General features: G+C 46.2%; 2 protein-coding genes across 4 annotated transcripts; both read right to left on the bottom strand.

Moving 5' to 3' along the window:
- Positions 1-808: 808 nt before the first annotated feature.
- LOC121635265 (NACHT, LRR and PYD domains-containing protein 12-like) lies at positions 809-12,767 on the bottom strand. 3 transcript variants are annotated; one of them, XM_041978386.1, is made up of 5 exons: positions 11,056-12,767; positions 9,695-9,868; positions 8,932-9,102; positions 2,206-2,698; positions 809-2,175 (listed from the first exon to the last, which is right to left on the bottom strand). In XM_041978386.1, exons 1-5 carry the CDS (start codon positions 12,663-12,665, stop codon positions 1,942-1,944), a joined length of 2,682 nt encoding a protein of 893 aa, XP_041834320.1. In that variant the 5' UTR covers positions 12,666-12,767; the 3' UTR covers positions 809-1,941. The 3 variants fall into 3 exon arrangements, with proteins under 3 accessions (XP_041834320.1, XP_041834321.1, XP_041834319.1); XM_041978387.1 differs by having other exon boundaries at positions 809-2,558; positions 2,652-2,698; XM_041978385.1 differs by having other exon boundaries at positions 809-2,698.
- A 4,054-nt stretch (positions 12,768-16,821) lies between these two features.
- LOC121635312 (caspase-4-like) lies at positions 16,822-21,555 on the bottom strand. Its single transcript, XM_041978455.1, has 5 exons — positions 21,223-21,555; positions 17,533-17,792; positions 17,368-17,450; positions 17,073-17,252; positions 16,822-16,986 (listed from the first exon to the last, which is right to left on the bottom strand). The coding sequence occupies exons 2-5, from the start codon at positions 17,783-17,785 to the stop codon at positions 16,954-16,956; spliced, it is 549 nt and encodes a 182-aa protein (XP_041834389.1). The 5' UTR covers positions 17,786-17,792; positions 21,223-21,555; the 3' UTR covers positions 16,822-16,953.
- Positions 21,556-22,359: the final 804 nt, after the last annotated feature.

Genomic DNA, 22,359 nt, shown 5'->3' with positions numbered 1-22,359 from the left:
CCACCTGCTGCAGGTTCGCTTTGCTGGTAAGATGCACACACACACACACACACATAATATAGTCACAAAGTATGATGATGTATAGAACAGAATAGAACTTTATTGAACAAGTGTAATAAAAATGACAAATATGCATTTTGATTATTAGGTTATTGATAAACTGAGCAGGACCAGTACACACAGAGACAATCAGCTGCTTTATGTAAACAGATTTATAACAAGAGGAACCAGAAATAAACCAGGACGGTGCATCAACATGGAACAATGACAGTGGGATGAAACTTGTCAGCAGCTGTTTGGTTTATTAATCACAGCTGTATCACCTTTTCAGGTGAGGACACTTTTAAAATCCTTTTAAAATCAGTGACATGTGGTCAGGAGAGGCAAGAAAAAAGATTTTAAAAAGTACATGAAATAAATATAAATATTTTTCACTGATCTGTGTTTAAAATGCATCTTCAGTGTGACTCTACACAAAAATCTCTGAATGTGAGGATTTCTGGATCAAATCCAGGACAGAAATCCCGGGTGAGGCCGTGGCGAGCTGGGCCTCCTCTGACTGGTGATCCAGAACAAACTGGGTTCATGACGCGTTTCTGTTCCTCAGCATATCCAACATGAATGTTACAGAAATATGTGTTATACACCATGACTTCACTGTGTGTGTAACATCTTTAATGTGTGTGAGAGAATTATTCCTGCTGATCTACAATAAAGAGCAGAGAAAAGTCAGCAGGTGAGGCAGCAGTACTCTGTCTCACCTCAAGGGGGCGTAGTTTCATGCTGGTGGATGAATAGTGAAATAAGAAGCTCTTTTTGTTCTTACAATGTAAATGTGACTGCAGAGGAGTCGGTGCCTCACCAGCCATGAACCCACCGCATGTCTCTGACCTCCATCAGCTTTCTTTGTTCAGCTGCTGAGAAAATGAAGCTCTTGGTTTGCTCTCTTTTCCTGCTGCTCCTCTTTTCCACCATCCACTCGTCAGGGCTCCCTACGTTCCTCAGGACCTCCACATAGCCAGGCTATGTAAGCCTCGCTTGGACTAGCTCAAATAGATGCAGCTGGAATGTGTTAGTGGAACGAATGAACCTTAATTCAGAGCTGGTGTTGGTTCAAGCGAAGCTTTCCTCATACAGCCTGGCTTTCTGTAGCTACGCTGGTGGAACATCCCTGACGCCCATACTGAGAATAATCAGGTGTGTGTTGAAATAGTTGTTATATTCTTTTTAACTTGCAAACATGTTTAATCATGTAAAGCGTTTTGTGCTGCTCCATGAGTGAAAAGATGTTCACAATTAAAATTAGATTTGGTTGGGGAGACATCTGCAGTCGTCTTTAGTCTCTTGGCTGTATCTACTTTCACCCAGAACATCAGTCCCCCCGTCTGCTGCCGTCTGTCTGGAAGGAGGAGGGTGGTGTGATGTTGCTGTACAGTCTGCAGCAGAAAGAGGAGGCCTGTTTGCTGCTTTCAGAAAGCTTCAGCACTGACCGACATATTTGACAGGATGGAGACTTACAAGAGCATGCATGTAAAATAACTTCAAACTGATGATCCGAGGCTACCTGAACCATTCTGAGGTAGTTTTCCTCCTTTATTAGTCTTTTCAGTTTGTGCCATCTATCAATTTCACTGGTAGCAAACAGTCCCAGGCACAATGTCATCAACATAGTCAGCGCTTGGTCTGGAGGTTTTAGAAGTTACAACTGAAGTCACCTGGTCAAACAACTCCGTCTTTGTCTCATCTGACCATAAAGAAAATCCACATTTTGGCTGAAAGACCAGTCAACTTGTCCCGTCTGCAGCAAACAAGCTGCAGGTCCAACAGGGTAAAGAAAAATTTACAGGACAGATAAAAATAAATCAGAAAGAAAACTTAATCCAGAATGTATTAAGTTTTAAATATTTAGATTTAAGACATTCATCTGAGATTTGTCCATCATCAACTGTCAGCAATCTGAGTATTTCTTTCTAGCAAACACAGAGACACTGAGGAACCAGAACTGGACCAATACCCAAACCCGAATCCAGGATGCAGAGGTTGAGTAAATGTGGTGTTGAAGGTGTGGAGGAGGATCAGTGTGTCGGAGGAGACTCTGTAGAAGGACAGAGAGCCAGCAGGTCCGTCCACATACACTGCTACTCGGTTAGCGCTGGAGGAGGAGGAGGAGGAGGAGGAGGAGGAGGAGGAGGAGGAGGAGAAAGAAGAGGAAGAGATGGGCGTCTCTTCATAGTTGTGCCAGACAGAGTAACGATCATCCTCTGAGCAGTTCAGACTCCAGGACTGATCGTTCCACCCGAACACACAGTCGCTGAAGCCTCCTCTCCTGCTGATTCCTCTGTAGCTCACCGATACGTCAGCGCCTCCGCTCACCTCCACCTCCCAGTAGCAGCGACCAGTCAGCCTCTCGGTACACAGCAGCTGTCGACACATGTCAAATCTGTCTGGATGACCCGGATAAGACTGCGCCTCCTTCACGTACATCGCCTCCCTTTTCCCGTCACACAGTTTGATGTTTTTGTTTACTGTGTTCGTGTCGACTGTGAGCTCTAAAGAATCTGTTAGAGAGAAAAACAGAAACAAGCTGCGTTTTTTTTTTTTTTTTGTATAATCGGTACGGTTTGCTTGAATCCAGTTAAAAACACACTTACACTTCTTCAGACCAGGTTTCAACCACCGTTCTCCAGCAGGCTCCACCCTGTGTGACAGCAACATTTTCTAGTGATGCTCAAGTTCTCCATTTATTGAAGCTACCAGAGCTGATTAACATTTTTAATCTTCAAAACCAGGATGGTGTAAGTTTTGAATCAAAGTAATCTTTATTTATAAAGAGCTTTTCATGCAACCAGCAACACAAAGTGCTTCACATAATAAAACCAGTGTATAACATCATCTCCTTCACACACACAAACAAAAGGATGTATTTGAACATCCCTGTTGACAAATAATCTTTATTTTCAACAAGAATTTATCGATAACGAAAGGATGGGCTCCTTCAAGTGTAACTGTTCATACAACACTCATATTCAGCATAAAGCAAGAAAGAGACAGAGAAACTGTTTTCATCTCTTCTTCCCCTTCACTTTGCCTACAGGTCAGGCAGGCGTGGAACCAGCAACAGCAGCTGTTTTAAACATGATTCTGAGGCTTCTAGAAGGTACCAAAACTTTTTCAAAATAGCTTTTTATTGCTTTCTCATCTGCGTTTAACTGTATTCTACCCCATGTTTTTATGGTACGGACTCTGGCCTCATAGGTTGGCTGACAGGCTTTAACTCAGCGGCCTCAGCGAGTGAGGGGGGTCTATGGGGTTTATTTCTGATGTCCTCCTCTCCTCTACCATTTCTCTCCAAGGATGTGTTTTGGCCCCTTTTATTTATTTTATATATTTATGATTGTCGCAGCTGGAACCCACAGCATCTTTTTCTTTTTTTTTTTACCCTGTCCTGTCCAGCATCCTAACATACAGAACGGTGGTCTATGTGCCATATTTTGCTCGACAGATTTGCTCTACCAAGGGAGACATGTTATTTAAAAGACTCTTATTTTCTTTAGTCTTTATATGTCAGTGCCGAACCTGACAGGAAGATAGAGGAAGAGGGAAAAAAAGGGGAGAAAAGGACAGGATTTAAATGTGGAAATAACAGTTGTCTAGGCTGCCTAAAACACACCTAAAAAACATGTAAACTACCGCAGTACTACATGATACATAAAGTAAAATAGGATAATGATATGAAAAAGTACAGTAGTCATCAAACGTACCTGCAGAGAAACGTACCAACACACAAACATCAGCAACATCTGGTAGAAGCAGATGGAGAGACGAGCACGTTTGTGAGCATGCACGTGTGAACGTGAACATGCACGTGTGACTATGCAACATGGATGAAACGTGTGCTTTCAAGGGGTCTGTGACCACGTCGCACCATGAAGCATCAGTGGGGGACGGGGGTAGCCCGAGGCCCCAAAGGCCCGGCAGGTCCACAGAGCACCAAGCCCAGGACGGCCAAAGCAAATAGAGCAGCGGCCACTCAGACCAGAGCAGAGGGGCCCCCAGACCGGAGCCCCCCGAAGTGACGGGGCAGAGGCACCGGGCAGCATAGGGTGACGGTGAGTAGGCCCAGCGGGCACCGGGCGATGGAGGCGCAGCAGATATCTGCAGGCACCCCACAGCTCCAAGGGCCACCCATCCCCCCCTGGAACCCAAACGCCCCCAGGGACAAGGACATGTCCGCAGGTCTCCCCATCCACCCATCCACCACCTGGGGCAGCCCAGAGCGGCTAGGGGAAGGCGGGCCCCAGACCCGACCCTCTCCACATACACACTCACATGACCACATACATTCTCCCTGAGGTCTCACCAGCCCCCAGATGTGGCACCGAGGGCGGCCCCCAGGGCAAACACCGCCCAGCAGCCCGCACAGGACTTCCCGCCAGTACCAAAATCCCAACCCCATAGGAAGACCCCTGCCCCCCCACTTGAGTTGTGTGTGCATGAGTGTGGGCTATTTATACTGCAATTAAAAACTGGAAGGAGCCATGAGATGGTGGTGGGTCCTACTGCTGCCAAGCAGCAGGACCCCCTCAGGGCTCCCTCAGTGTGTGAGTGTGTGTGTTATGTGTGTAGTGCAGTACTGTTAAATGTGGTGTCTGACGGGTAAAGTAAAGTATTATTGGCGCCTCCGTCCTGGTCGGACGCCTGTTGCAGCAGCTCCAGTTCTGCGGGTGCTTTTACTGTTATTTAGTATTTATTTAGTATTTATTTTATTTTTCCTTTGGTTTTTCGCTGTGTTTATTATTTATTGCAACGGAACAGCAATGGTTTTTGTATGCTCCAAGTTCTTCTTTTCACTTTTATTGCTACTCTCGTTACTCCTCGTAACCGAGAGCAACGCTCACAGTGGCAGGCCCATTGTTTACTCTCGCGACCAGCTGTTAGCGCTGAGTAAACCTGTACTGTCGCCGGGGGTCAGGCACGATATCCCGAAGGAGCTACGGAGGAGACGCCGGGGATGCAGAGCCGGAGTGAGGGTGAAGGCAAGGAAGTGGAGATACAAGCCTGCTGTTCCTGCCATCATAATGGGGAATGTGCGCTCTCTGGCGAACAAGATGGACGAGCTGGCGGCGCTGATTAAAACACAGAGGGAGTACCGTGGGTGCAGTTTACTGAGTTTTACGGAGTCGTGGCTGCACTCACATATTCCGGACCACAGCGTTGCTATACCCGGCTTTGTGACCGTGCGGGCGGACAGAGACGTGACAGACAGCGGTAAGAAGAAGGGGTTGTGCTTTATGTGAATGAACGTTGGTGCAATCCCGGACACGTCCGTGTCAAGGAACGTCTCTGCAACCCAAACGTGGAACTGCTGGCTGTTGGGCTACGGCCGTATTACTTGCCCAGAGAGTTTACATCAGCCATTGTGTTAACTGTTTACATTCCCCCATCAGCTGATGCGGAGGCCGCCGCTGACGTCATCAGCTCCGTCGTCTCCCGGTTGCAGACGCAGCAACCAAATGCCTTCATGGTAATCACAGGGGACTTTAATCATGCTAGCATGGACAGAACACTGACTGACTTCACTCAGTATGTGGACTGCTCCACTCGGGACAATAAAACTCTGGACCTACTGTATGCAAACGCCCAGGGAGCATACAGTGCAACCGCCCTTCCCCCACTCGGCAGGTCAGATCACAACCTGGTTCTGCTTTCACCAAAGTATGTGCCTGTTGTCCGGCGGCAGCCTGTGCCCACAAGGAGAGTGAGGAGGTGGACACAGGAGGCTGAGGAGGCCCTGCAGGACTGCTTTGACTGCACAGACTGGGATGCACTCTGCCTGCCTCATGGGGAGGACATCAACAATATGACGGACAGCATCACGGAATACATCAAATTCTGTGAGGACACTGTCATGTCCTCCAGGACTGTTAGATGCTTCCCAAACAACAAGCCGTGGATCACTAGCGACCTGAAGACCCTACTCAACAAGAAGAAGAGAGCCTTCAGGTCTGGAGACAGGGAGGAGTTGAGGAGGGTGCAGCACCAACTGAGGGACAAGTTGAGGGAGTGTAAGGACTCCTACAAGAGGAAGCTGGAGGCCAAACTCCAGAAGAACAACATGAGGGAGGTGTGGTCTGGAATGAAGGAGATCACAGGATGTGGGGGGAGAGGCAGACTGGCTGATGGTAATAGGGAGAGAGCTAACGAGCTTAACACCTTTTTCAACAGGTTTAGCTCTCAGACTCCCCCTGTCTCCTCTGCCCCTACCCCAGCCATCCCACACCTCCCCCCTCCTCTTCCAACTGCTCCACTGCTCTCCCCTCCCCCCCCTACAGGGAGCCCACTGGATCAGACTGGACTTCAACCGATAACACCTCCCCCCGCCCCAACCCCTTCCCCTGGCTTGACTGTAACAGCCTGGCAGGTGAGGAGACAGCTGGAGAGACTGAACAGACACAAGGCTGCTGGCCCGGACGGTATTCGCCCCAGGATACTGAGGACCTGTGCCAGCCAGCTGTCTGTAGTTCTCCAGCACCTCTTCAATCTGAGCCTCAGCCTGGAGAAGGTGCCACAACTTTGGAAGACCTCCTGCCTGGTTCCTGTTCCTAAGAAGTCATCTCCATCTGGCCTCAGTGATTACCGTCCAGTTGCCCTTACATCACATGTGATGAAGGTGCTGGAGAGGCTGGTGTTGGCCCACCTGAGGCCGCTGGTGAAACCTTCTCTCGACCCTCTGCAGTTTGCCTACCGGCCACGTGTGGGGGTGGATGATGCTGTCATCTATCTGCTGCAGCGAGCTCACTCGCACCTGGATGGTAGTGGAGGCATTGTGAGAGTCACATTCTTTGACTTCTCCAGTGCCTTCAACACCATCCAGCCTTCTTTACTGAGTGGGAAGCTGCGGCTGATGGGTGTCGGCGGGTCCTCTGTCTCCTGGATCGCTGATTACCTGACAGACAGGCCTCAGTTCGTCCGGCTGGGTGGTGTCCTGTCTGATGTGGTGATGAGTGATGTAGGAGCCCCGCAGGGCACTGTGCTCTCTCCATTCCTGTTCACCTTATACACCACAGACTTTCAGTACAACTCAGAGTCATGTCACCTTCAGAAATATTCTGACGACTCTGCAGTTGTTGGGTGTATAAGTGGTGGACGGGAGGAGGAGTACAGGGGGCTGGTGGACGGATTTGTGGAGTGGGCGGGTAAGAATCGCCTGCTGCTTAATGTGGACAAGACCAAAGAGATGGTGTTAGACTTCAGGAAGAAAGGATCAGCTCCACAGCCCCTCTGCATCCTGGGTAGTGATGTGGACACGGTTGAGGAATATAAATACCTGGGAGTGACTATTGATAACAGACTGAGCTGGAAGACCAACAGCACAGCTGTGTACAAGAAGGCCTGCAGCAGACTCTACTTCCTGAGGAAGCTGCGGTCGTTCAACGTGTGCAGCAAGATGCTGGAAATCTTTTACCAGTCTGTTGTGGCCGGTGCCCTGTTCTCATCTGTGGTCTGCTGGGGGGGCAGCATTGCAGCCAGTGACACCAACAGACTGAACAAACTGATCAGGAAGGCTGGCTCTGTCATTGGCTGCAGACAGGACACTTTAGAAGCAGTGGTGGAGAGGAGGACACTGAACAAACTGTTATCTATCTTGGATAACCCGGACCACCCTCTCCACCCTGTGCTGGACAGACAGCGGAGCTCCTTTTCCAAAAGGCTCAGACAGCTTCGCTGCCTCAAGGACCGCTTCAGGAAATCTTTCCTGCCACACGCAATAAGACTGTTTAACTCATCATCATGGTCTCAGAGATAACAATATGAGTGACTGTTGTAACTGGTGAATTTTTGCACTGACTGGATCAACCTTGCACAGTTAAACTCCTCATCTTCACTACTAATCATTGCACTGGACTATATTATTCGCTGGCTATTCTCACTCTTACTGTGTATAGCTAAATATCTCCTTGTATAAGTCTTGTAAATATTGAAATTTTTATACTGTTTTTCATTTTTTGCTACCTTAAGAAGCACAACTGCTAAATGACTGTATTGCTGCAACACCTAAATTTCCCAGCTTGGGATGAATAAAGTACTTCTATCTTCTATCTATCTTCTATCTAAATAAAATCGGGGGGAGAGAGGTCACAAAGGGAGAGGATGGAGGGAGGGCCACCTCGGTGGCTCCTGTCCGCCCACCCACAGCCTTCGTGCCCGACACCCTGAGGTCCTAAATGTATAATGATGTCTAGGTTGTGAATAAAGTCTAGTGGGGCAGGCAGTTGCAGGGGTCCTCCAAGGGAACCCGCAATGGGGACCCCCCCAGCCAACCCCACCACCTCCACCCACCCCACAGTGTGGTGTGTATGATGTGGGGTGGTGGGGGAGGAGAGGAGCACAACCGGGAGAAAGATCTCTCTCTCAGGCAGCCAACTCCTCAGCTGGCCGCTGTAGGAGCCCCCGTCTCCCCAGGACCACCAGAGGGCAGAAGGGCAAAGGCCCGGCCCAGCCCAGAGTCCACCCCGGACGCCCACCCACCCCTGGCAGCCCACGCCACCACACCAGGGGACCATATCCTGGTCAGGCCCAAGGCGCTGTGCCCCCATCCACCCCGAAGGAGCCCCCGGCGGGAGGGGAGAGCGCGAGAAGGAAAGCAGACTCCACCCCCCATGAGCCCTAACCCCCCCTACTGCCCACCAGGACCCCCTCCGCCGCCCTCCTCCCCACCCCTCCCTTCATCCCTACGGACACAGCATCATATTTTAAAGTTGGCTGATGACGCGGTCATCTTGTCTCTCCTCAGCAGTGTTGACCCTGATCGCAGGTCAGTGATCAGGGATTTCACTAACTGGTCTTCCTTCCTAAAGATAAACGTTTCTGAGAGATGATTATTGGTTTCAGGAAAGGAAGTCCAGTCCAGTTGGATCAATCTCTCCATACCTGAGAGTGCTTAGTTTCCAATTTGGACCCTCCAGATGATCAGAGAGCAGTTTTACTGAGACACCAGGATGGTTGTAGCTCAGGTCGAGCTCTTTCAGATGGGAGGGGTTGGAGTTTAAAGCCAAGGCCAGAGAAACACAGCCTTCCTCTGTGATCATACAGCCGGACAACCTGCAGACATATTATGAAAAAAGGAATATAATGTGTAGATGTGTAGACATCAAGTTTGAACAGCGTAAAATAAACAGTTGAGATGTATTTAACTCTCTGGTAAACAGCCTGGTTTAATTGTCTCGTCCATCATTCCAGTGGATGTCCAAACTTAAACTTAGTGCTTTTCTAGTGCAGGCATTTGTTGGGTTAAAACAGTCCCTCCAACTTGTAGGGCTTTTCATCCTGGGAAACGTGGATCATTGTGGATTGTGGTATTATGGTATTGAACCTTGGTTAACAAACGTGGGTGCTGGTCCACCCCAGCTAAACATTCCAGAAGGAACTCTTCAATACTGCGTTTACAGAGAGATCCGGGAAGTTATTCCTTGTGTTTGTAAACTAACATCCACACATGGTCAGACTAGCAAGCAGAAGACTGAACAGAGACGCTCAGATCACAAACCACAGAAGGAGGGTGACCTCGTTCTCTAGCATTGATACCACGATAGCACATGGCTAACAACTGCTGTATCAACTAATTTATTAATCAAGCTTTTATTTTAATTCTAGAGAAACTGGGCGTCATCTGAATAGAAAGCAGAATACTGACCTGAGAATTTCCAGTTTACAAAACTGACTTTTCAGTCCATCACACAGCTGCTTTACTCCTGAATCCTGCAGGTCGTTGTTGCTCAGGTCCAGATCCCTCAGCTTACAGAACTGCGAGCTGAGAACTGAGGACAGAGCTTCACAACTTCTTTTTGACAGATTACAGTCACCGAATCTAGAGATAACAAAAATTCAGTATGGATGTACCTTTCGTAAAAAATAAATAAATAAAATATATATATACACACTGGTCAAAAAAATAAAGGGAACACTAAAATAACATCCTAGATTTGAATTAATGAAATATTCTTATTAAACTTTTTTCTTTACATAGTAGAATGTGCTGACAACAAAAATCAACAAAAATCATCAATGAAAATCAGATTTATTAACCCATAGAGGTCTGGATTTGGAGTCACACTCCAAATTAAAGTGGAAAAACAACTACAGGCTGATCCAACTTTGATGTAATGTCCTTAAAACAAGTCAGAATGAGGCTCAGTAGTGTGTGTGTGTGTGGCCTCCACGTGCCTGTAGGACCTCGCTACAACGCCTGGGCATGCTCCTGATGAGGTGGCGGATGGTCTCCTGAGGGATCTCCTCCCAGACCTGGACTAAAGCATCCGTCAACTCCTGTACAGTCTGTGGTCAACCTGGCCTTGGTAGATGGAGACATAATGTCCCAGATGTGCTCACCTGTGGACGTCGGCCCTCATACCTCCCTCATGGAGTCTGTTTCTGACCGTTTGAGCTACACATGCACATCTGTGTCCTGCTGGAGGTCATGTTGCAGGGCTCTGGCAGTGCTCCTCCTGTTCCTCCTTGTACAAAGGTGGAGGTAGCGTCCTGCTGCTGGGTTGTTGCCTCCTACGTCCTCCTCCACGTCTCCTGATGGACTGGCCTGTCTCCTGGTAGCGCCTCCATGCTCTGGACACTACGCTGACAGACACAGCAAACTTCTGGCCACAGCTCACATTGATGAGCCATCGTGGATGAGCTGCACTACCTGAACCACTTGTGTGGGTTGTAGACTCCGTCTCATGCTACCACTAGAGTGAAAGCACCGCCAGCATTCAAGAGTGACCAAAACATCATCCAGAAAGCAGAACTGAGACGTGGTCTGTGGTCACCACCTGCAGAACCCTCCTTTACTGGGAGTGTCTTTGTCTATAATTTCCACCTGTTGTCTGTTCCTTTTACACAACAGCATGTGGAACTGATTTCAATCAGTGTTGCTTCCTAAATTGACAGTTTTATTTTTACCAAAGTCTGATTGACTTGGAGTTACATTGTGTTGTTTAAGTGTTCCCTTTATTTTTTTGAGCAGTGTATGAATATAAGCCAAGAGTTATGTTAACTTACAGAGCTTTGTTGGAGGCTTTGACCACTGGCAGCAGCCTCAGAAGAGCCTCCTCTGAAGCAGAGTATTTCTTCAGGTCAAACACATCCAGATCTTGTTCTGATGACAGTAAGATGAAGGCCAGAGCCGACCACTGAGCAGGAGACAGGTTATCTGTGGAGAGACTTCCTGATCTCAGGGACTCTTGGACCTCCTCCACTAGAGAAGAATCATTCAGTTCATTCAGACAGTGGAACAGATTGATGATTCTCTCTACAGACAGATTCTCACTGATCTTTTCTTTGATGTACTGGACTGTTTCCTGATTGGTCTGTGAGCTACTTCCTGTCTGTGTCATCAGACCTCGTAGGAGTCTCTGATTGGTCTGCAGTGAAAGACCCAGGAGGAAGCGGAGGAACAAGTCCAGGTGTCCGTTTGGACTCTGTAAGGCCTTGTTCACTGCTCTCTGGTAGAAATTGGCCTCTTTCCTCGGTTTCAAATTCTTTGAGGTCGGTTGTTCATCTTCTTCCAGCAAATTGTCTCCAGACTTGATGAAGGTGAGATGGACATGAAGAGCAGCCAGAAACTCCTGAACGCTCAGATGGATGAAGCTGAACACCTTCTCTTGATAAAGCCCACTCTCTTCCTTGAGGTTCTGTGTGAACACTCCTGAGTAAACTGAGGCTGCTGTGACATCGATGCCACACTCTGTCAGGTCTGATTCATAGAAGATCAGGTTTCCTTCCTGCGGCTGATCAAAAGCCAGTTTTCCCAGAGACTCAATCATCTTCCTGTTCTCTGGACTCCAGTGTGGATCTGTCTCAGCTCCTCCATCATACTTGGTCTTCTTCAGCTTGAACTGGACCACCAGGAAGTGGATGTACATCTCAGTCAGGGTCTTGGGCAGCTCTCCTCCCTCTCTGGTTTTTAGCACTTTCTCCAGAACTGTAGCAGTGATCCAGCAGAAGACTGGGATGTGGCACATGATGTGGAGGCTTCGTGATTTCACTATGTGGGAGATTATTTTGTTGGCCTGGTTATCATCTATGAACCTCTTCCTGAAGTACTCCTCTTTCTGTTGGTTAGTGAACCCTCTGACCTCTGTCACCATGCCAACACAGTCAGGAGGGATCTGATTGGCTGCTGCAGGTCTTGTGGTTATCCAGAGGCGAGCAGAGGGAAGCAGTTTCCCCCTGACAAGGTTTGTAAACAGCACATCTACTGATGTGGGTTGTGACGGGTCAGTTATGATTTTAGTGTTTTTGAAGTCCAGAGAAGGTCGACACTCATCCAGACCGTCAAAGATGAAGACGACCTGGTCTTCATCAAAGCTGCAGATTCCTGCTTCTTTGGTGTCAGTAAAGAAGTGATGAACAAGTTCCACCAAGCTGAACTTTTCCTCTTTCAGCACATTCAGCTCTTTGAAAGAGAACGGAAACAAGAATTTAATTCCATGGTTGGCTTTGCCTTCAGCCCAGTCCAGACTGAACTTCTGTGTTAAGACAGTTTTCCCAATGCCAGCCACTCCCTTTGTCATCACTGTTCTGATTGGTTCATCTCTTCCAGGCAACATGACCTCCAGCAGGACACAGATGTGCATGTGTCTGCTCAAACGGTCAGAAACAGACTCCATGAGGGAGGTATGAGGACGATGTCCACAGGTGGGGTTGTGTTTACAGACCAACACCGTGCAGGACGTTTGGCTTTTACCAGAGAAAACACCAAGATTGGCAACTTTACCACTGGCGCCCTGTGTTCTTCACAGATGAAAGCAGGTTCACACTGAGCACATGTGGCAGACGTGACAGAGTCTGGAGACGCCGTGGAGAACGTTCTGCTGCCTGAATGTCCTCCAGCATGACCGGTTTGGCAGTGGGTCAGTAATGGTGTGGGGTGGCATTTCTTTGGGGGGCCCCACAGCCCTCCATGTGCTCGCCAGAGGTAGCCTGACTGCCATTAGGTACCAAGATGAGATCCTCAGACCCCTTGTGAGACCAGATGCTGGTGCGGTTGGTCCTGGTTCCTCCTAATGCAAGACAATGCTAGACCTCATGTGGCTGGAGTGTGTCAGCAGTTCCTGCCAGACGAAGCATTGATGCTATGGACTGGCCGTCCTTTCCCCAGACCTGAATCCAACTGAGAACATCTGGGACATCATGTCTCCATCCACCAACGCCATGTTGACCACAGACTGTCCAGGAGTTGACGGATTCTTTAGTCCAGGTCTGGAAGGTCCGCCACCTCATCAGGAGCATGCCCAGGCGTAGGGAGGTCACACAGGCACGTGGAGGCCACACACACTACTGAGCCTCATTTTGACTTTTTTAAGGACATTACATCAAAGTTGGATCAGCCTGAAGTGTGTTTTTCCACTTTAATTTGGAGTGTGACTCCAAATCCAGACCTCTATGGGTTAATAAATCTGATTTTCATTGATGATTTTTGTGTGATTTTGTTGTCAGCACATTCAACTATGTAAAGAACAGTGTTTAATAAGAATATTTCATTCATTCAGATCAAGAATGTTATTTCAGTGTTCCCTTTATTTTTTTTAAGCAGTGTATATTAACCGTGAATGTAAACTGACCGACCTCTATGATGTCGAGTCAGATTTTTACTATATCCTGAAAAGGGACGTGATCCCCTCCAAATTCGTTTCAAATCTATACAAAACTCTTTCCTGTGCCAGACCTGATAACGCCCAGTATATAAAGGCTAAATGGGAAGGGAATTTGGGACTGGTATCACTACGAAGGTGTGGAGCAACATCTGGTCCTTTAAGTGTTCGACGTCCAACCACATGTCCTGGAGAGAATATAAGTGGAAGAATACTATACGATATTTTAAAACACCATGCCAGGAAAGTTATAAGGAAGCTCTTGTGGCATGCTGGAGATAATGTGGCTTGACTATCGCTAACCATTACCATATCTTTTGGGATTGTCCCAATTTAAAGATCTTCTGGCAGGGCATACAGGTGTCCCTAAGTGCGGTTTTTGAGATTCAAATACCCCTGAGATTTGAGGTCCTGTATCTAGGTCACATCACCTTTCTGAAACATAGAAGTGACATCAAGTTGCTTCAACTACTTTTGGTGGCAAGTAAAAAAGCAATTACAAGGAGGTGGTTGAGCCCGATTCAACCAACCCTGGATGAGTGGATTGGAATTATTTTAGAGAGCTTTAGGATGGGAAAACTGACCTACCAAATAAGAATTCAGAAGGACCGATTTTACCAAATTTGGAACAAATGGATCTTATTCATCAACCCCACTAGAGCAGACTTTATCTGATTTCATTGATGTTTTTATTGTTCTAACTTTGCTATTCCTATTTTTCTGACTGGTTGTCCCCTGTGTTCAAACATATTATTTTATACTACTTGTTCTTTCTGTTAAAAACTGACTTTAGAGCTTTCAACCAGTGATCAAGTGAGGCATGTAGGGTTTTGTTCATACAAGGCAAATTGTCAGAACTGTCCACAAGAGGATGTCTTGTTTTCACTGATTACTGTTGTAGTCTTTGGCTCCATGTTTTAAACCAAAAATTGGAGGGACATTTGGAGGGTTATTGTTTTCTTGTAAAACTTTGCTGTTTATATTTTCTTGTCTTTATGTTTGTGGTAGTTGCACGAAAGGGGTCCTCAGAGAAATAGGTTGGGAACCATTGATCTAAAGGATTGATGAAGCATCACTTCACACATCTAAATAAACCAATAACATCTCAGTAGGTTCAGGTTGCTACTTGTAAGTTCAGATCATTACCTGGTTTCAGAGATTAAAGACTCTGCATTTTTACCTGCCATCTACATGTAAGCACAGCTTTGGGCACTGAAACAGAATTTTTATGAGAACATTTTCCAGACTTAAGATTTCCACTGACTCCAGCTGTAACATTGAACTTTTTCAAGATGCCATAAACATAACAGCTTGGGGTCTCTGCAGTACTGATCATTTAAATTTTATTTCATGTGGAGTATCAAGGATGCATTAATTTCCAGTTTAAAACCAGTTTACTTACTTTTCTGAAGAGTTCCTCAATGTCATCCTTATAGGCCCATGTGCTGAAAACCTCAGTGACGTACAGGATGAGATAGCTTCCTGTTTCTGTGTTTCTCCATGACACAGTGTCTGCAAGTAATTAAAAAAGATCAACACCATTCTCTGTCAGGATCTACTGATGTAAAATTCTGGACTCATAGTCATAGTTTAGGTAACAGCTGAAAACCCTGTTTGTCATATTTATTTATTAAATATCAAGCAACCTGAACTAAGGATACTTTAAATTACTGTTTCCATCTAGTGTTGCGTTAATTTCTCTCCAAGATCTTGTATTGATTATGGAGAGTCCGACCACTGCAGAGTCTTCTCCAGCACATCCCAAAGATTCTCCATGGGGTTCAGGTCTGGACTCTGTGGTGGCCGATCCATGTGTGAAAATGATGTCTCCTGTTCCCTGAACCTCTCTTTCACAGTCTGACCCCTATGAATCCTGGTGTTGTCATCTTGGAATATGGCACCGTGCCATTAGGGAAGATGGAATGACCTGCTCACTCAGGATATTTAGGTATCAGCTGACCTCATTCTTTGCTGAACCTAGACCTGACCAACTGCAGTAACTCCAGATCATAGACTGCCCCCACAGGCTTGTACAGTAGCACTAGACATGATGGCTGCATCCCTTCATCCTCCTCTCTTCTTACCCTGATGCTCCACCACTCTGGACCAGGGTAGACCTGGACTCATCAGACCACATGACCTTCTTCCATGGCTCCAGAGTCCAGTCTTTATGCTCCCTAGCAACCTGAAGCCTTTTTCTCCAGTTAGCCTCACTGGTAAGTGGTTTTCTTCTGGCTCCACAGCTGTTCAGTCCCTTAAGTTCCTTCACATTGTTCATGTGGAAATGTTCTAACTTTCACTATTAAACATGGTCCTGAGCTCTACTGCTGTTTTTCTTCCATCTGGTTCCACCAAACGTTTAACTGCTCACCATCGTTCAGGATGTTGTTCTGACCACATTTCTTCCTGGAAAACAATGGTTCCCACCCTCCTTCCAGTTTTTAATATTGTGTTGGACAGTTCTGAACCCAGTTCTAGTAGTTTCTGTATCTCCTTAGATGTTTTCTCTGCTTGATGCCAACGATCTGACCCTTCTGAAACAGACCAGCATTTTTTTCCACGGCCAGGGGATTTATCTTTCCACATGGTTGTTTAAGAAATGGGAAGCTGCTCATCTTATTAGTTGGGATTAAATAACTTGTAGCAGCTGAAAAATAATCACTGTGCAGTAATCTTCCTAAAGGAAGCTCCTACCTGTTTGCTAAATTAAATCCAGGTGGTGACTTTTCTCGTGGCCGTGTATTTGCACATCCATAAATTTCAGTGTCAGTCTCTGACTTTTATCAGTGAGTAGTTGTTAAAAGACGGAGTACTTACTGGGGGTGGAGGCCAGAAGAGAGATAAAGTCTTTTTCTTTGTGTACCAAATTGTCTCTTGAGAGTTTGACTTTCCCAGCAAACATTGGTGAGTCTGTCTGTATCGTATCATCCAAAGGCAGAGATTGTCTTTCATCACATAAATACACTGATCCCCGGTGAGCTGAAACGATACGTACATGAGAGTTTACGCAGAAGTGTTTGGTTATATATCTGGATTATTGTTCATACATTGTATTTATCTTAACAGAAAAGATGGCATGTACACAGATGTTTACTGTGTACATGAGAAGACAACCACCTCCTCTGCAGGCCGCAATGATGATGATCTTTGGTTTGTCCACCAGTGAAGGACAATTCTTTGGGCTTAAGTGCTCATAAAGTCGATCAATAAGATAACCCCTACTTTCACTGCCATAAATAACTCCCATTTCTCCATGAGAAAGGACAACCACAATCACACTGTCTGTGTGGTTGAGTTTTGGAGGTTAACAGAACCGAACCAGAGCGTCGTCCATCTCCTGTAAGGACAGAGTCAGGCTTCAACTGCTGGAACTTTTAATTAGCTTTTAATTAGTGAGAAAATGTTTTACTTCTTTAAAACTACCTGTGTAGATAAGTCTTTATATTTCAACACCTCGTATCCGAAACCTGTGAGCAAATTTTGCATGGCCAGCTCGTCTTTCTCAGATCCTTTTCTAGTCGGCAGAAAGCTCCCAGGGAAATGCATATTATTGATCAGCAGGGCCACACGACTCCGTACGGACTCTTCAGTCACAGGGTAGATCTGAAAGATGATTTAATCACGTCAGTTTAACAAACCATCACTTCATCTTTAAACAGCTCAATCACTGGTGAGTAGACAGCAGCTTTTCCAGTTTCCATCATTTCATATGACATACGTCTTTATCCCGATCCGTCTGTACGTCATCTGCGTTGGGGATGAGCTTGGGCAAAGGTTTCTGCTCCTTTGGAAAAGTTTCTTCTGGAAACAACAACATTAAAACTAGCACAGCTTAAGCTGATTAAAGTATTGTGTAAAACATATTTGATATTTCTCTCTTCACCTGACTGGTTGTGATTCTTCTTCATCCTCTTTAATATCAAACTCATCACCTCCATCACACTTTCTGGAGTATATGTGTTAACCATCAAATCCACCGTATCTGGTCGGTCTGCCTTCTGCAGACGGGACTTTTTCATGGCTGAGAAACCATCCAGTAACTCAGGATTCTGAAGGTACCAGTGGAAAAGTTTCAGCTCTTCATCTCCCAAATCCTCCAGCGTTTCTAGCAGCTGTTGCTTTAAAGGTGTCTCCATGTTTGTTCTAGAAAAAAAACATCACAGCTCATTTTCAGCCACAAAATGAACTAAAACTCCAGACCTGATTCTACATGAAGACCAGTCTACCCGGTGATACCTGCAGTAGTGCCCTGGACCAACCTGGGCACTACCTGGAACAACCAACATGAATATGTCTGACTCCTGCTCAGAAAATGAAACCTTCAGGCTGAAAAGCTGAACTGAAATTGTTATTGATGCACTTTAACAACATAACAGTCGTCCTCTATCAGGACATGTTAGCTGATGGAAGTCCAGTGTGTGATGGTACTGTAGTTCTAAAACTCTAAACGGGAGGAGTGGCTCGGTGGGTAGAGCGATAGTCTTGTAACCCGAGGGTTGCTGGTTCGATCCTCGGCTGGTCGAGCTCAGGTCGAGGGGTCCCTGAGCAAGACACCGAACCCCAAATTGCTTCTGATGGGTCGTGGTTGAGCGCCTTGCATGGCATCTTCCACCATCAGTGCGTGAATATGTGTATGGGTGAATATGATGTATAATGGAAAGCGCTTTGGATATCATTCCAGGTACAGAATAGCGCATATAAATACAGACCTTTTAAACATTAGAAAATAGAACGGAGAACTTTTTAACCTTCAAAATAATACTATTCTTTGGCTTTAATTATCCTCTGCTGGGAAAATGCTGGTATTTAAATAAATGACAACATCCTTTATTGGTATTTTTATGCTCCAGGTTCATCTGATGATGTGAGGGCTGAGATTTGACATGGGGACTATCACTTCTGAGAGTTGCTCTGGATCTCATGCTCCTCTCACAGACTGGTTTTAGAGGAAGAGATTCCCTCGTCTCTGTCCATGCTGATAGATTCAAATCAACTCATGCACACTTCAGCAGAGGAAGCACAAAATTTTCATCCATCCATTTTTTTGCCACTTATCCGGAGTTGGGTCATGGGGGCAGCTGCCTAGGCAGGGAACCCAGGCCTCCCTCTCCCCGGCCACATTCGCCAGCTCGTTCGGGGGGATCTCGAGGCGTTCCCAGGCCAGCCGAGAGATGTAGTCCTTCCAGCATGTCCTGGGTCTTCCCTGGGGCCTCTTTCCGATAGCACGTGCCCAGAACACTTCACCAGGGAGGCGTCCAGGAGGCATCCTGCCCAGATGTCCGAGCCACCTCATCTGGATCCTCTCGATGTGGAGGAGCAGTGACTCTCCTCTGAGCCCCTCCTGGATCACCGAGCTTCTCACCCTATCTCTGTTTACATACATATACATATATACACACACACAAAGAGCAGGGAGGCCGAGGACTAGTGAGCATCAGGGCCACTTTCCAAGATGAAACATCCAAGCTCCATGAATACATCAGGAAGATGGCTCCAAGGGATGAAGCACCTCAGGCTGTGGAACCTGGAGGAGAATGAAATGGAGGAACCATCATGGAGGGCAAACCCTTGCATGGGATGTACCACCGACAGATAGCTGAAGTGTCAGAAGTCCTATCAATAGCTAGAGAGGTACGGGAGAGAAGGACAACAGAGGTGCTAATCATGGCAGCACAGGAGCAGACCTTGAGTACCAGGGCAATGGAGGCCCAGGTCTACCACCAGGTAGGACTCCAGGTGCAGGCTGAGCAAAGGGGCTCCTGAAAACAATCCAGCACCTCACAGCAGGGTGCAAGATACTGGCAGGCAAAGAATACATGGAATGCCATAACCAAGTAGCCAGCATAGTGTACAGAAACATCTGTGTATGGGCTGGAGACGCCTAGGTCACAATGAAAAAACACCTCCCAAGGTGGTGGAGAATGAGAGGGCTGTGATGCTGTGAGACTTCCAGACAGACCGATAAAATGGTGGACAACCACCCAGACATAGTGATCATGGATAAGCAGCAAAGGAAAGCTGTAGTGATCGATGCTGCGAGAGAAAGATCAGGAAAAAGGAAGACACTGTAGAAATGCCAAGAACCCGAGACAGAACTGGAGAAAACCTGAAAGGTGAAGGCAGCAGTAGTACCAGTGGTCATCGCCCCCACACTGGAGAAGTGGTTCCAACAGATACCTGGAGAACCATCAGACATCTCCTCCCAGAAGAGCAGCTGTGAGCTCTGATACTGCGTAGGACCCTCAAGCTTCCAGGACTCTGGTAGAGGACCCTGAGATTTGACACCACCCAGCCTACCCAGGCTGTAGCTGTACATATTTATTTTATAAAATAAAACAAATTACCGGCATCAATACTGTCATTTAGCAGATGCTTTTCTTCAAATCGATTCACCCCTGTGGAATTTGAACTTCGATCTCCCGCATGACAGACTGAGATATCCAGCCGGACGTTCCAATGCCTCTGGTGTTTCTTCCCTTCTGACACTGTGATGACAGCATCTCCACCTGCTGCCACTATTCTGTCTTTCTGACACCAGTAACGTCCACGCCGTGTCCACCAAGTAAACATTTTTACCTTTTCCAACGTGGTCCATCAGGATCTCTGTCTCACACCCTGAAAAATTCCCTTTCTTCCCTCTTTTTCCCTCCCGAGCCATCATGGAAATGAAGTGATGAATATGTGCTACAGGCGTCCACCTGACCTTTTACAGCCACCATGTTGGCGGGACAAGGCGTTCCCTCACATGCGCCTGCTTTAGAGTTGATTCTGGTTTACAAACGGAAACAGGCGTAGGATGTGCGTGCGCACGCTTTGATAAATCTTAAAGTAGAAGTGCAGCGATTCCTTTTCGTGCCTCAGACGCCGCCTGTAGTTTGCTTTGCTACGTACAGTTTGAGAAATGAGGTCCTGGAAGCTAGAAACTACTAAATAAACAGACTCCCAATAGCAATTATTGATTATTTTAATAACACTATTCATACAAAATATGAAAAAAGGTGAAAGAAAAAACAAAGACTTGTGCCTTATTTGGAAGCTACTGGTTTTGTTGTTCCTTCAAATAAATTATTACATTTCAATTAAAATATGAAGAAATCCAAAAGATTTTGCACTCTATATGAAAACAAAAAAAGTTATTTATCTCTATTTACGTCAGAATTCCACATTTCTTTTGGGAAACTGGGTCATACGGACAGTTTATTGAAAATATTGTTTTACCTCCTTAATGGGAATTTCCGTTTTAAGGAAAGCCTGTCATTTGTTGATGGTCCCTAACGGAACATCCACCCTAAAATTGATTTCACCGCTGGTACTCTGCAGGCACATTTAAGCTGGAGTAGTATGACTGATTCCACGAAAAGCAAAGTCATTTTGTCCTAAATAAGAAAAAAAACTTTGTTTTGTGTGTATGAAATCACTTTCTAATGAAACCACAGACGAATGAGAAAAATAAATTAAATAAAATAGTTATTTTTCTATTTTTCAACCTCCCTCCTTTGGGTTTGATTAAAACGAGTTCTTGACGCGATGCGTTGAATAACCCTTTCTACGTCCTCGTGTTTCTATAACTGACCTTATTTTCGTGCAGGTGATCTTCTTTAAGGCTGAATGTTGACGCTCCTCCTGCAGTCACACAATCCTGTGCTCACAGTATTTGGTGTGAGGCCAAACAAACGTTTTGTTTCTATCAAAGTGAGAAGAGAACATGTTTCTAAGCTTCGCAGAGCAGAAACAAGTAAAGTTGAAGCTTTCAGAGAACTGGAGAAAACTTTAATCCCAGACTGTCAAACAGATGAGCCGCTTCCTGGGAAACAAGGAAAAGTCGTGACGTTGACCGGAGAGGAAGTGAGGAAAGAGGCAGATTTTCACTATAAAGTTTATCAAAGTAACTGCATTTGTTTTGCTTTGTACCTGCAATATTACATTAAAGTACATAAATAGTATTTATGTAAAAAAAAATATTAAATTATTTATTAAACTACAAATACTTATTTTATAAACATTTTAAACTGGTCATTTCATGTTTACCTGCAGACACGCGCCATATCTGTTTAGCTTACCTGCTGTGTGACCTGCTCTTCTTTTGAAAGGGAGCGGAAGTGTGTGTTGTTTGAACGAGTGCACCGTTTGTTTTCTAGAGAAAGATAAAGTTATCAAACAGTCGTTGTTGTTGTATATTGATTGTATCTGTTCTTAATTTACCTAATTTGTTTGTGGGTGGGGCTACACACCGGTGCTCAATAAACGGTATTGCTTGTCACCAGTCTTCGTGGTAGAGACAGGTGTGTGTGCAAGCAGACCAAAGGTGACAGGACCATCCATGTAGCGTTTTTTCTTTTCCAAAATATACCGGCATTTCCAGCTCTTAAGCAAAGGCTGCGTCAACAGGTTATGGGCCCAGTAAAGAGTTTGGGAGCCGATGGAACCGATTGTGTTTTGATGGCGATGAAAAGAATTACGAACTGTGGGAAACAAAGCTTCTGGCACATCTGCGTCTGCTGAGCTTAAAAACCACTATACTGGGTGAAGCCCCCGCCACGGATGACGAGGATGCAGAAGACGACGCCAGTAAAAATGAAGAAGCGTACGCAGTCCTACTCCAGGTGTTAGACGACAAAAGTTTGTCCCTTGTAATGAGAGACGCCGCCGATGATGGCAGGAAAGCGCTCCAGATCCTGAGGGACCATTACGCCGGTAAAGGGAAGCCACG

Source organism: Melanotaenia boesemani, chromosome 24, assembly GCF_017639745.1.
Source record: "Melanotaenia boesemani isolate fMelBoe1 chromosome 24, fMelBoe1.pri, whole genome shotgun sequence".
NCBI lineage: Eukaryota > Metazoa > Chordata > Actinopteri > Atheriniformes > Melanotaeniidae > Melanotaenia > Melanotaenia boesemani.
This window is presented reverse-complemented; position numbering and strand designations above follow the sequence as displayed.

What these genes read in the sequence shown, in the direction of transcription:
- LOC121635265 (XM_041978385.1), bottom strand. Translation starts at nt 12,665, where the DNA reads ATGGAGTCTGTTTCTGACCGTTTGAGCAGACACATGCACATCTGTGTC. An exon ending in TGTAAACTGGAAATTCTCAG is followed by an intron (nt 9,103 to 9,694) that starts GTCAGTATTCTG and finishes ATATGTCTGCAG; the next exon opens with GTTGTCCGGCTGTATGATCA. An exon ending in TGGAAACTAAGCACTCTCAG is followed by an intron (nt 2,699 to 8,931) that starts GTATGGAGAGAT and finishes GCTGTCACACAG; the next exon opens with GGTGGAGCCTGCTGGAGAAC.
- LOC121635312 (XM_041978455.1), bottom strand. Translation starts at nt 17,785, where the DNA reads ATGGAGACACCTTTAAAGCAACAGCTGCTAGAAACGCTGGAGGATTTG. An exon ending in GAAGAATCACAACCAGTCAG is followed by an intron (nt 17,451 to 17,532) that starts GTGAAGAGAGAA and finishes TGTTGTTTCCAG; the next exon opens with AAGAAACTTTTCCAAAGGAG. An exon ending in AGACGGATCGGGATAAAGAC is followed by an intron (nt 17,253 to 17,367) that starts GTATGTCATATG and finishes ATCATCTTTCAG; the next exon opens with ATCTACCCTGTGACTGAAGA.